This window comes from Odocoileus virginianus, chromosome 12, assembly GCF_023699985.2.
Source record: "Odocoileus virginianus isolate 20LAN1187 ecotype Illinois chromosome 12, Ovbor_1.2, whole genome shotgun sequence".
NCBI classification, from domain to species: domain Eukaryota; kingdom Metazoa; phylum Chordata; class Mammalia; order Artiodactyla; family Cervidae; genus Odocoileus; species Odocoileus virginianus.
Window position 1 is genome coordinate 8,106,268 of NC_069685.1, and position 13,441 is coordinate 8,119,708.

General features: G+C 38.2%; 1 protein-coding gene across 2 annotated transcripts in view; it reads left to right on the top strand.

Annotated features, from left to right (window-relative positions):
- Nucleotides 1–13,441, top strand: part of IQCM (IQ motif containing M) — a 486,330-nt gene that overhangs the window by 395,437 nt on the left and 77,452 nt on the right. For both annotated transcript variants that reach the window (XM_070474777.1, XM_070474778.1), the window contains one exon: nt 6,477–6,638. In XM_070474777.1, the coding sequence (XP_070330878.1) occupies nt 6,477–6,638 (162 nt within the window). The remainder of the gene's footprint in view (nt 1–6,476; nt 6,639–13,441) is intronic.

The following is a 13,441-nucleotide window of genomic DNA, read 5'->3' on the forward strand; positions in this document are numbered from 1 at the left end:
TGATGAACGCAAAACTTCTGATCAGTATCCAATAGGAATCACTGAGCCTTAGAATGTCCAAAATAATGTGAGAGTGACCCTAAAGGGCAGTGACTTCAGGATGACTGTCCACTTCTCCACTCACCCATCCAGAAGACAAACAAGATGGGGAGGAGACAGGAGACTCCCGTTATTATCTAAAGAGGATAGAGCCTGTACCAGCATCTGTTCAACCAACAGCATATAATAATAGTAATAACAATGCTGGCCATAGACTAGGTGTTCTTCTAAAGACTTTATTTATATCAACTCATGGCAGCACTATAATGTTAACAGTTCTACTATAATGTAAATAGTTTTACTCTTTAGCTGGAAAGAGGTTAGCTAACTTGCTTCAGATCACTCATCTCACAAATGGCAGGTCAGGTCCATGCCCCAGTGATGGTCAGCTCCAGAGCCACAGCTCAGCCGCAGCGATGCTACCTCTAATGGAGACGAGTGACCACTTGATGATCTGGGAGCAACGGAGACTTATGGGAATACTGTGTGGGCTTCTGCCATAGACCAGACCTAGACACACACACCTGTGATCTTCAGAGTTTCACTACAAATATGGCTTGGGGAAGAAGGAGTAAGGAAGAGATCTTATTCTTTTGAGTTCTGAGAACCATATTATTACACCTAAATGTAATGCGGCAATACTGACTTAGCCATATATTAAAAGGCAGATACTCCATAAATAATAGGTTAACAATATCAGCAACAAAAATTAAATTCCTGTTTTGTCTTAGGATGACATATGTAATAAAACAAAAAGAAGAGAACATATTTTACAAGCCATATGTTTTCTAAAATGAAACATGCTTACTTGTAATCAATTTTGATATTATGAAGGAAGGTACAGTTATTCCAAAATTGTTATGCTGTGTTTATATTATATAAGCTCCAAGGCTCATCTGTACTGCATGTGTACTAAGTTGCTTCAGTCGTGTCTGACTCTTTGTGACGCTGTGGACTGTAGTCCCCAGGCTTCTCTGCCCAGGGGTTTCTCCAGGCAAGAATATTGGAGTGGGTTGCCATTTGTATTACTCGATGGCAAATGGTGGCATTAGCAAGACTCTGAACTAGACACCTTCAATGTGTGCCTGATTCTATAGCTCTCATGACATCCCATTATCACGGCAAGTTCAACATTCCACAGACTTCATGTGTTTCTACTTAGTGTTTAATCAGAATAATCCGGGAAGAGAAAGTGGCAGTTCTACACCCACCACTGCTTAGCTTTTAGCATTAGGCATTTTATTTTGTCCAAAATGGAAACATTTGGCCTTGATGAAAAATAAGATGCTTTATTAAAAGTAATAAGCATAACCCTATTTTGCTTAAACATCTTGCTTAAGCTAAAGGAGTTAGAAAGTTATCAGTCTTAGGGCAGAGAGAAATCTTAGGTGCAATTTGGCCCTTCACACTAAGAAGGCTGTTGTTATTGCTAGATTTCCTACTACTTTCTTTCTTTATGGTTTCAAAGACAAAACAGTCTCATCTTTTTTGTTTCCTCATCTTGTGTGTGAAGTAAAACTTCAGGGTTGTATTTATTTCACTCTGATTTCTTATAACGTAGTGAATGCTGCGTCCTTAGCCTCCTTCTCGACTCCGAGACCTCCGCTGCCTAGGAGGTCCCTGGCTCAACTTCTTGAAGTACAATGTGAGTGAAAAAGTAAAGCGGGGTTGATTCTTTAGCACTACTGTGTAGAAGTTCTGGCTTTCTTTCTTCTGTTGACAGATGAGAAAGGACTTAAAATTATACAGGTGAGATACACCTAATGTCTGTTCACATATCTGAGCACATATAAATGTGGGCTTGATCCCTGGGTCGAGAAGATCCCCTGGAGGAGGGCATGGCAACCTGCCCCAGTACTCTTGCCTGGAGAATCCCATGGACAGAGGAGCCTGGTGGGCTATGGTCCATAAGGTTGTAAAGAGTCAGAGATGACTGATCAACTTAGCCCACGGCACACAGGTGAGCTATACCTAATATCTGTTCACATATCTGAGCACATATAAAGATGTCTGCTTCTTTTGAGTTAGAAGGGAATAATTTTGAGCTTTTCCTTTTGGACTCTGTGGGAGAAGGCGAGGGTGGGATGTTTCGAGAGAACAGCATCGAAACATGTATATTATCTATGGTGGAACAGATCACCAGCCCAGGTTGGATGCATGAGACAAGTGCTCGGGCCTGGTGCACTGGGAAGACCCAGAGGAATCTGGTGGAGAGGGAGGTGGGAGGGGGGACCGGGATGGGGAATACATGTAAATCCATGGCTAATTCATTTCAATGTATGACAAAAACCACTGCAATGATGTAAAGTAATTAGCCTCCAACTAATAAAAATAAATGGAAAAGAAAAAAAAAGAATGAAGGTAAACTTATGAAAAAAAAAGAGCTTTTCCTTTTAAAAAGAGCGGGAAACTCTCTAATGTGTTTATAATGAAAAGATGCAATAGCTCATTATTTCCTGACTCTCTTGTGGTTTTTATTACAGTTGAAGTAATACTGGGTTACATATACTAACACACTCATGCAGTATTCATAGACATGGTGCTATGAATTTTTATATATTTCTTATATCACTTAATCCTAACAATAATCCTAAGAGGTCAGTACTATCACCAGGAGATAAATGTGATTTGTCTAACATTTCAAAGCCTGTTATGAAGGTTCAAAAATTAGAACTCATAGATTGACACGTATACTATTGATACAATGTTAAAATAGATAACTAGTGAGAGCCTGTATCACACAGGGATCTCTACTTAATGCTTTGTGTGACCTAAACGGGAAGGCGATCCAAACAAAGATGGAATATATGTATACTATAACAGAGTGTATGTATACATATAGCTGACTCACTTTGCTCCACAGTGGAAACTATCGCATTATAAAGCAACCATACTCCAATAAAAATTAAAGAAGAAAATGAATTATAACTCAGGTCTGCTTGCACCAATCAGGGTCCAATTACTACAGGTCCAAAACTACGTGGTGGTTTGAGCAGGAAATGTTTAATGTAAAGAACTATTTACTCTGATGGAGATTAGGGTAACTGAGATAGACTGTGGGTGTGTGCTAAGTCACGTCAGTCGCATCCAACTCTTTGTGACTCCGTGGACTGTAGCCCACCAGGCTCCTCTGTCCATGAGATTCTCCAGGCAAGAACACTGGAATGGGTGGCCATGCCCTTCTCCAGGGGATCTTCCTGACCCAGGGATCAAACCCACGTCTCTTATGTCTCCTGCATTGGCAGGTGGGTTATTTACTACTAGTGCTACCTGGGAAGCCCAAGCTTGGCTATTAAGGGTAAAAGGAACCTCAAAGAATTGAGAACACAGAGAGAACAGACTTATGGACATGGGGACGGGGGCGGGGGGAGGAAGAAGAGGGTGATATGTGTGGAGAGAGTAACATGGAAACATACACATCACCATATGTGAAATAAAATGGTTAGCCAGTGGGAATTTGCTATGTGACTCAGGGAACTCAAACGGAGGCTTGTAACAACCTAGGGGGTGGGTAGGATGGGAGGTGGGGAGAAGGTCGAGGGAGAGGAGATAGGTGTACCTGTGGCTGAGTCACGTTTGACAGAAACCCACACAGTACTATAGAGCAATTGTCCTTCAACTAAAAATAAATAAATTCAATTATTAAAAAAAAAAAAACTGAGGAGTCACTCTAACTGTCAGTCTGAGGACAGAGCACTTAAGGAAAGAACAAATTTTAAACAATGCCCCTTACCATATTTCTCCCTTTAGCTTGGATCCAGATCTTCTTGGAGAGGACACAGCTGTGACCCAGTAAATAGCTGCTGCTGCTAAGTCGCTTCAGTCGTGTCCGATTCTGTGCGACCCCACAGACGGCAGCCCACCAGGTTCCCCGTCCCTGGGATTCTCCAGGCAAGAACACTGGAGTGGGTTGCCAGTTCCTTCTCCAACGCATGAAACTGAAAAGTGAAAGTGAAGTCGCTCAGTCGTGTCCGACTCTTAGCGACCCCATGGACCACAGACTACCAGGCTCCTCCGTCCATGGGATTTTCCAGGCAAGAGGACTGGAGTGGGGTGCCACTGCCTTCTCCACAGTAAACAGCAGACACTGACTAATGTAGCATGCTAGTGTAGTTCCCAGGGAAGTTACTTACTGAGGTTCTGGGGAAGCTGTCTTCAGGGAAGTGTCTCGATGTGGAAACCATCCCAGGGAAGGTGGTGCCTCAAGGAACGTGCCCACACGCTCCCAGCGTGTGTCTCAGGAGCCCTGTGAGGCACCAGGCCGCGTGGCCCAGGACGCTTTGCACTGTTAGTCACTATTTACTGCAGGAGAAAATCCCCCTGAAGCAGGAAGAACCCCTTTATCCACTAGCTCCCTAGATTACCCTCTATCACGGATGTTTAAAATTTTGCCAGGTGGCAAGGGGGAAATATTCTAGTCTCACAAATAGGACAATGAAGATGGATTTGGGGTGAGGCAATAGATGGGGCTTCCCTGTGGTGCTAGTGGTAAAGAACCCGCATGTCAATGCAGGAGATGTAAGAGAGATTGGTTCAGTCCTAGGCTGGGAAGAGCTCCTGGAGAAGGGCGTGGCAACCCACGCCAGTACGCTTGACTGGAGAACCGCACGGACAGAGGGAGCTGGCGGGCTCCAGGCCATGGGGTGGCAAAGAGTCGGACATGGTTGAAGTGACTTAGCACGTAAAAAAGGTATCTGGTACACTATCTACCAACAAATCTGCTTTTTAATTAATTTATTCATTATGTTGTACAGCCTTATACATACTGTACTACAAAATATGATATTTAAAAAAAAAATAAAGGGGAGAGAAAGGAAGGAAGGTAGTTGGGAAAAAAAGAAAAAAAATAACAGAATTATAAATGAAGATTTATATTAGCATCTCTCTTTTCTTTGAAATGTTTCTAGGTGGAATTGCTTTGAATTAATTGCTCAGTAGACTGCCTCATTGAATTTTAGGACATTGGCTTATCAACCAAAAACTGAAAACACAAACTGGAGGCCCTAGGGCCGTAACCAGTGATTTTTCACTCCACAATTTAAACCACTCATTAATCACAGCTTTCTCATCTACTAGTCATTGTTGTTTAGTCTCTAAGTTGTGTCCAACTCTTTTTGACCCTATGAGCTGCAGCATACCAGGCTTTCCTGTCCTTCACTATCTCCTGAAGTTTGCTCAAACTCATGTCCATTGAGTCAGTGATGGCTATCTAACCATCTTATCTGCTGCCATGCCCTTCTCCTCCTGCCCTCAATCTTTCAAAGCGTCAGGGTCTTTTCCAATGAGCCAGCTCTTTGCATCAGGTGGCAAAAGTACTGGAGTTTCAGCTTCAGCATCCGTACTTCCAGTGAATATTCAGGGTTGGTTTCCTTTAGGATGGACTGGTTGGATCTCCTTGCAGTCCAGGGGGTTCTTAAGCATCTTCTCCAGCACCACAATTTGAAAGCTAGTTAATGCAGGTCATATTCGCTTGACAAACATTTGTTTGCAAGTGAGAACTTCTCCTCAGTTCAGTTCAGTTCAGTTGCTCAGTTGTGACCTACTCTTTGTGACCCCATGGACTGCAGAACACCACGCTTCCCTGTCCATCACCAACTCCTGGAGCTTACTCAAACTCATGTCCATCATGTCGGTGATGCCATCCAACCATCTCATCCTCTGTTGTCTCCTTCTCCTCCCATCTTCAATCTTTCCTAGCATCAGGGTCTTTTCAAATGAGTCAGTTCTTTGCTTCGGGTGGCCAAAATATGGCCAAAGCATCTACTCAGATAATCGAAATCCTAATTGCGTCTGTTGCAGACTCTAAGATTTAGGCGAGTTATCTAATTTCTTTGGGTAGTTATCTAATTTCTTTGGGCTCAAATTCCTCATGTAAAACGATGGTAATAACAGTATCGACCTTACAGGTGTGCTGTGAAAATTAAATGTGTTAATGTTCAAAAGCACTTGGGGCCATTTCTTGCATATAGTAAGTGCTATATAAATATTTGTATAGGTGATGTTACATTTTCTTAAAGACCATAGCCTAAGAATAATGATTCAGTAGTTCTAGTTTATGGAACTCTATATTTACTCAATATTTTTGTTAGATTATTGTTTAATGGCAATTAAAAATATGATTATGTCATAGTATGTATAATATGAATGCTGTTAGTTGGTTATCTTACTCTTTTTCACAGCTATTAACAGCACTGCCTTAGAATGATAGTGTTTGAGGATTCTACTTGTAAGCCTTTACTCCTTAACTTTTGCTAGGAATTATCTGAAAGACCAGATTTTTGGTGAAGTATTTTTGGCTAAAGAGAACTACGTTGCATAACCATTAGCATTCAAATGTTTCAATAGTTTCTAATTTTCATCCCTTAAAAGAAAGGGATATGAAATTTTATAAAAGGTCTAAAATTAAAAAAGAATCTTGTTTTTTATTCTTTTTACAGAAGACCGTGAAAAATACTCTAATATCATCAAGAAGCACAATGCAATTGAAATGTTATTTACACTCTACCCTCCTCAAGGTGCCCATGTGTCTACTAATTTGAGGCTTAGGTCAACTTGGCTGAGACCCATAGTAAATGGGGAAGAAGGATATAAGTATATAGGTAAGATTCTGAACCTTATTATTTCTTTTTATAAATAAGGAAGAAACTTGTACTTTATATAACTCTTATTCATCACTTAGATGATATGGGATGATACATTGGCCTCATAGAATATTCCAATTTGTTTTTAAGTATTATACTTGCAGTTTAAAAAGTGGCTGTTTTATACTTTCGTGACTCCATTAGAATAGTGGAAATACTGTGTTAATTCATTCACCGGATGATGGATATATATATATATTTTTAATGTGATCCTACAAGGAAAACTGCTATACACATTCATGTACAGGGCTGTGTATAGACATGTGTTTGCATTTCTCTTGTCTAAACTTATTTCCAAAGTGCTTATGCCATTTCATATTTCCTATCAGTAGAAATATGAGAGTGGCTTTTGTTCCATAGCTGTATCACTACTCACTGTAATCAGTTATTTTAATTTTAGCCATTCTAAGTGATATGAATTGGTATTCCATTGTGGTTTTAATTTGCATTTCTCTAATAGACAATGATTCAATGTCATGGCCAAGGGGCTTGCATAACTCAATGAAACTATGAGCCATGCCATGCAGGGCCACCTAAGAGGGAAGGTCATAGTGGAGAGCTCTGACCAAACATGGTCCATTGGTGGAGAGAATGGCAAATCACTCCAGTATTCTTGCCACCAGAATCCCGTGAACAGTATGATAAGGCAAAAAGATATGATACTAATTATTTAGGAAGATGAGCTCCCCAGGTTGGAGCCCAATATACTACTGGGGAAGAGCAGAGGGCAATTACTAATAGCTCCAGAAACAATGAAATAGCTGGGCCAAAGTGGAAGCAGCACTCATTTTTGGATGTGTCTGGTGGTGAAAGTAAAGTCTGATGCTGTAAAGAACAATATTGCATAGGAACCTGGAACATTAATTGGTCCATGAATCAAGGTAAGTTGGCCATGGTCAAGCAGGAGATGGCAAGACTGAGCATTGACATCTTAGGAAACAGTGAACTAAAATGGAAGGGAATGGCTTTAAAACTCAATATTCAAAAAACTAAGATCATGGCATCCAGTCCCATCACTTCATGGCAAATAGATAGGCAAAAAGTGGAAACGGTGACAGATTTTATTTTTGGGGGCTCCAAAATCACTGCAAACAGTGACTGCAGCCATGAAATTAAAAGACACTTGCTCCTTGGAAGGAAATCTATGACAAACCTAGATGGTGTATTAAAAAGCAAAGACATCACTTTGCCATCAAAGGCCCAAATAGTGAAAGCTATGGTTTTTCCAATAGTCATTTATGGATGTGAGGGTTTGACTATAAAGAAGGCTGAGCACCAAAAAGTTGATGCCTTCTAATTGTGGTGCTGAAGAAAACTCTTGAGATTCCCTTGGACAACAAGATCAAATCAGTCAATCATAAAGGAAATCAACCCTGAATATTCACTGGAAGGACTGATGCTGAAGCTCCAATACTTTGGCCACTTGATGTGAAAAGCTGACTCATTGGAAAAGACCCCGATGCTGGAAAAGATTAAAGGCAGGAGAAGGGGGTGACAGAGGACGAGACGGATGGCATCACTGACTCAATGGACATGATTTTGAGCAAACTCTGGGAGATGAGGGACTGGGAAGCCTGGTGTGCTGCAGTCCATGGGTCACAAAGAGTCAGACATGACTGAGCGACTGAACAACAACAAGGAGTAGACAATGATATAACAGCATATTTTCATGTATTTGTCATCTTTCTATCTTCCCTGGTGAAGTGCTTGTTAAAACTTTTTGCCAAAAAAAAACCAAAAAACTTTTTGCCATATTTACAATTTTTGCTATTGTTATTAATTGTTGAGAGACATTTCAACATTCTGAATGTAAACTCTTTGACACACATAAGCTTTGTAATATTTTCTCCCAGTTTATGGCTTGTTTTTTCTCTCTTTCTCTTTCTTCTGAACAGCAGAGGATTTTAATTTTGATAGTGTCAAGTTTATCACAATTATGACTGATGCTTTTACTGTCATATCCAAGAAATATTAGTTAGACCTTTGGTCAAAATATTTTCTTCTGAAATTTTACAGTTTTAAATTTTATATTTCAATGTATGATTTTTTGAATTATATATTATACATGACTCAAGGTAGCTAACATATTGACATTCAAATGTGCTAGCACTGCCTGTTGAAAAGACTATCCTTCTGTGAAATTAACTTTGTATTTTGGGAAACCAAAAAACCAAAGAAAATATATGGATGCAAATAATCACATTAAAAGATAACCAGAATCAATAATCAGTAAGGAAATACATATAAAAACCAAAATGTCACACTACCACTCATCTATTAGAATGCCTAAAATAAAAGTTAAAAATCTGATAATTCCAAATCTGGCCAGAATGTGGAATAGCTGGCACATTCATACATTGCTAGTGGAAATGCTAAGTTGTACAACCAGTTTCTAAAGATTTTGATACTTTCTTACAAATTAATATGCTCTAACCATAAAGCCTAGGCTCAGACGGTAAAGTGTCTGTCTACAAAGCGGGAGACCCGGGTTCGATCCCTGGGTTGGGAAGATCCCCTGGAGAAGGAAATGGCAGTCCACTCCAGTACTCTTGCCTGGAAAATCCCATGGATGGAGGAGCCTGGTGGGCTACAGTCTATGGGGTTGCAAAGGGTCGGACACGACTGAGTGACCCCACCACCACCACCAACCATACAACCTAGCTGTCCTACACAAAGGTAATTATGCAAGAGGAATCAAAGTATTTGTTCACATGAAAACTATAATGAATATATATAGCTGATTAATCATAATTGCCAAGAGCTGGAACAACACAAATGTTCTTCAGCTAGTGAATGAATAATCAAAATTTGTTAACATGTATACAATGAAGTACTATCAAGCAATAAAAAAGAATGAGCTATTGATACAATAACATGGATGAATTTTAAATGCATCATGTTAAGTGAAAGAAGCCAGACTCAAAGGCTATATGTGTGCCTGTGTGCTAAGTCGCTTCAGTTGTGTCTGACTTTTTGTGACACTATAGACCATAGCTTGCCAGGTTCCTCTGTCCATGGTATTCTTCAGGCAAGAATACTAGAGTGGGTTACCATGGCCTCCTCCTGGGGATCTTGCCGACCCAGGGATCCAGCCCACGTCTCTTAGGTCTCCTGCATTGGCGGGCAGGTTCTTTACCTCTAGCATCACCTGGGAAGCCCATTGATGGTATATAATACATTTAACAAGCAACATGACTGAATCTCAAATGAGTTGTGCTGAAAAGAGTCAGACAAAAAAGAGTACAAGAGTATGATTCTGTTTATATAAAAGTCTAGGAAGCTGCAAATAAACTAGGCCCATGACAGAATCAGATCTGTGGTTACCTAGAATAGGTGTGGGAAATGAAGTGAGACCCAATGGATTACAATAGATAATAGAAATGTTTATTAACTTAATTGTGGTTATGGGTGATGGTCCCATGGATGTAAACATATGTCAAAATTTATCAAATTATACACTAAATGTGTGTAGTTTTTCATTTACACATCAATGAAGCTATAAAAATAAAGTTGAAAACATAAATTTAAAGAACCAAAATAATGAAATTGGTATTTTGGGAATTTTTTTTGAAAGATGATTCTCTTTAAGTTTTAAAATTAGTATGTTAGAGATATCTACAGAGAGTCACAAATTAAATGCAGTTTCATTTGGCTTGTGCATATAAAGGTGTATTTAAGCGCTCAGTTCTAAAAGATAGCCTGGAGAAAGAAGAGAAAACAAAAGACAGAAAATTATGAAAAACAAGGTTGAGGATTTAGGTTCTGTGAGATGAACTAAGATCCTGATTGCAATTTATTTTCTCTTGGCAATTTCCCCCCTTGAAAATTAGCTTATTATTCTAAAAAATTTGCATCACTGTCTAGAGCTAGCCTATCATTCTAAAAGATTTGTGTCCATTGTTTAGAGTCCATTTGTGAACATTTGGTCCAAATAATCAAACAGAAAGGAGATATGCAAGTGGCCTTATAAGTTGAAGACTCCATCTTCTGAGGTTTTATGCTGTCTTTCCTCTTTTTAGTAAGTGGTCAGGGTGTTGTGTCTTTTTAAATTACAGTTTTTATTAAATTGATTGACAGTAGAGTTTGCAGCATTTGTCTTGAAAAAGATTAGTCTATTACAGAAGTGCCTTCTAAAACTCAGTAACTCCTTGACTATAAACATTTTAAGGAAGATAACTCTGGGAATTTATTACATTTTTCAATATTAATGCTCCACAGTGTAGCACTCCTGTTTGTCGGTTTCACTCTGCAGATTTAGAGATGTATCATCAGCAAGAACTGAGGAATCGTTAACAGAGTTACTGAATCTCTATAAATGGCATGGGCTGCTAACAAATTATGTAATATTAAGATCACACATACTCTAAAAATATTTGGTATTTCCAGATTTTACATCCCAGAATTCCTAGCACAGTAGCTTGAATATAACTGGAATGCTGCATAAGTCATAATTTCAAATTGCTTAATACGCACGAATTATTTCTTCTGAATCATTATTTTGTAATCTTACAACATCAATGAAGTAAAAAAAAAAGTCTAAATTTTTTTGGGGAGCATATGTCTTGTCAAACTTGTTTTCAGAAAGCTTATTTTGGAAGGCTAGTCTTTTAACATGCTTTTGATTGTCTTTCCTTATGAGTTGTCTGTCCTTGAGCTCACCTGACCTTCTGGCCTGTCACAGATATACTGAACTTGTTCCTCTCCTTCATTAAGTTTCTGTGACTTTGATGAATGTCCAACTTGGAAGCTGTAGGTTACATTAAAGAGCTTGTGGGATTCTAATGGGAATGCCTTGAAAGGGGTAGGTTAGCCATTATCTTCCAAGGAAATAATTGAGGGAATACAAATGAATGATTAAGCTACTTTCTCAAGCCAATGGTCCATTCTTAACTGAAATCATATTATTATATTAATGTAAGATTTCTAATTAGTTCAGATTCCAAGTAATGAGCAAAGACCTCTACTTCTACTACTTTTTCACACATCATTTTGAGCCCTTCATATTGTAAATTTTACTTACCTTTATAACATATGGTTACTTAAGCTTTATAAGTACTATCGGAACCTGACGTCTTGGCTGAATCACTATTGTTATCCTATTATGAGGACAAGGTATCTTTTTATGTCCTTCAGTTTATTCCACTGCCTTCAGGCAAGATCTAATGTACATTAGCCAAATGAGAATCTTTCCTGTCTTTTAAAGACTGTGGCAGTTATTCAGCTGTCCTTGACAGTCAAGTTTGGTTTTTGATGATCTTCTCTCAGAATTGTCTACATTGCAACATAAGACTTTCTTTTCTTACATCCCTTATTGCAGTTGTAACTATTTCACTCTCCACAAAATAGATGCTGTGCCTGGATGATTAAGACTCTTCCTTTGTTTTAAAAAATATTCCTTTTAAAATATTATTCCTCAGAAGTTCTCCTTCTAATCCATAATGTCTTTTGGCACTTCTCTCTAAACATTTCCCACATTTTCTCATTTGTTTTAAGTGATGGAACTCAGACTAACATTTAATAATCCAATAAATCTGATTTATTGTGAATATAGTCCTAGTTACTCTGTGTTCTGCTTGTATCTTTTCACTTGTTTAGACTTTTAAAATACATATCTCAGCATTTACTTGGATTTATAACAATCATTTTTAATCTGCTTTTTATGGCATATTTTCTTGTAACTATTAGACATATGTAACTTATTTTGCATTCTTTAATTTTGTACCCTGTCTTGTCCTGATTTCACTTAACTTATTTAGAATATCGACATTTATTGCTCTTGTCTAAACTCAGTTGAATGTTGAACCCATTCTCTGAGGTGTTCTCTAAGGTTATTATATAATGGAAAACCCAAATAAAACCTAATTTGAAAGGCACCCCATATACTTTATATTACTTTTATCTGTTCAAATATAGGAAATAGTCTGTTATTATTTGGATAATTTTGAATGTACGATGGCTAGTTCAATGTTGTGATATACCTATAGAATATCTTCTTTCTTGAGAAGAATCATATAGTCACTTGAAATTTTTCAAGTCACCTGAACTTGAAAAATTGTTTGGCTATATCCCCATGAATCTCCCTTTACCAACTATAAACTTCCAACAACCTCTACATTCATATTCTTTAACGTCTCTTTGATTTTCCACATTAAGGGCAAGGCATGTGAATGTGACAATTGCTGCTAAGAAAAATGTCACTTTTATATGATTCAGTTGGTTAAAATTTTCAACATTTAGTATACTCACAAGAATAATCCAACAGAAAGGTAAAAATGAGTGCTATATTGTATCTGGTTAAAGCTTTTGTCAAATTACTATAAAGTTTTTAGAATGATGAATTAGATCTTCCTCATTTAATGGGCTGGGTGTGTCCGATGTGAATTCAAATTTTTTCCATGAACTTCAGTGATAAAATTAGAAATGTGTTTCCCATTCCCTCAACCCCAGTTTCCCCAAGCAGGTTGGAAGCATTGAGGAGGAAAACATTAAAATAAATCATCAGATCCATACGTTAAAGAAAATGTGAGTTGCACATTTAAAACAATCTATCACTCACTATTTTGCTGTTTAGTTTGTAAAATAAAAATTGTAGGATCGTGGTTTCATTATTTGACTTCTGCATCTATTTATCTAACAAGAATTAATTGGGTGTCTACGGTATGCTTGGCAACAAAATTGAGAAACAATTAAGGATTAATCCCTTCCCTAGAAGTATTCACATTCTAGCAGATCTAAAATGCTATCAGATTTTGGTTCAATCA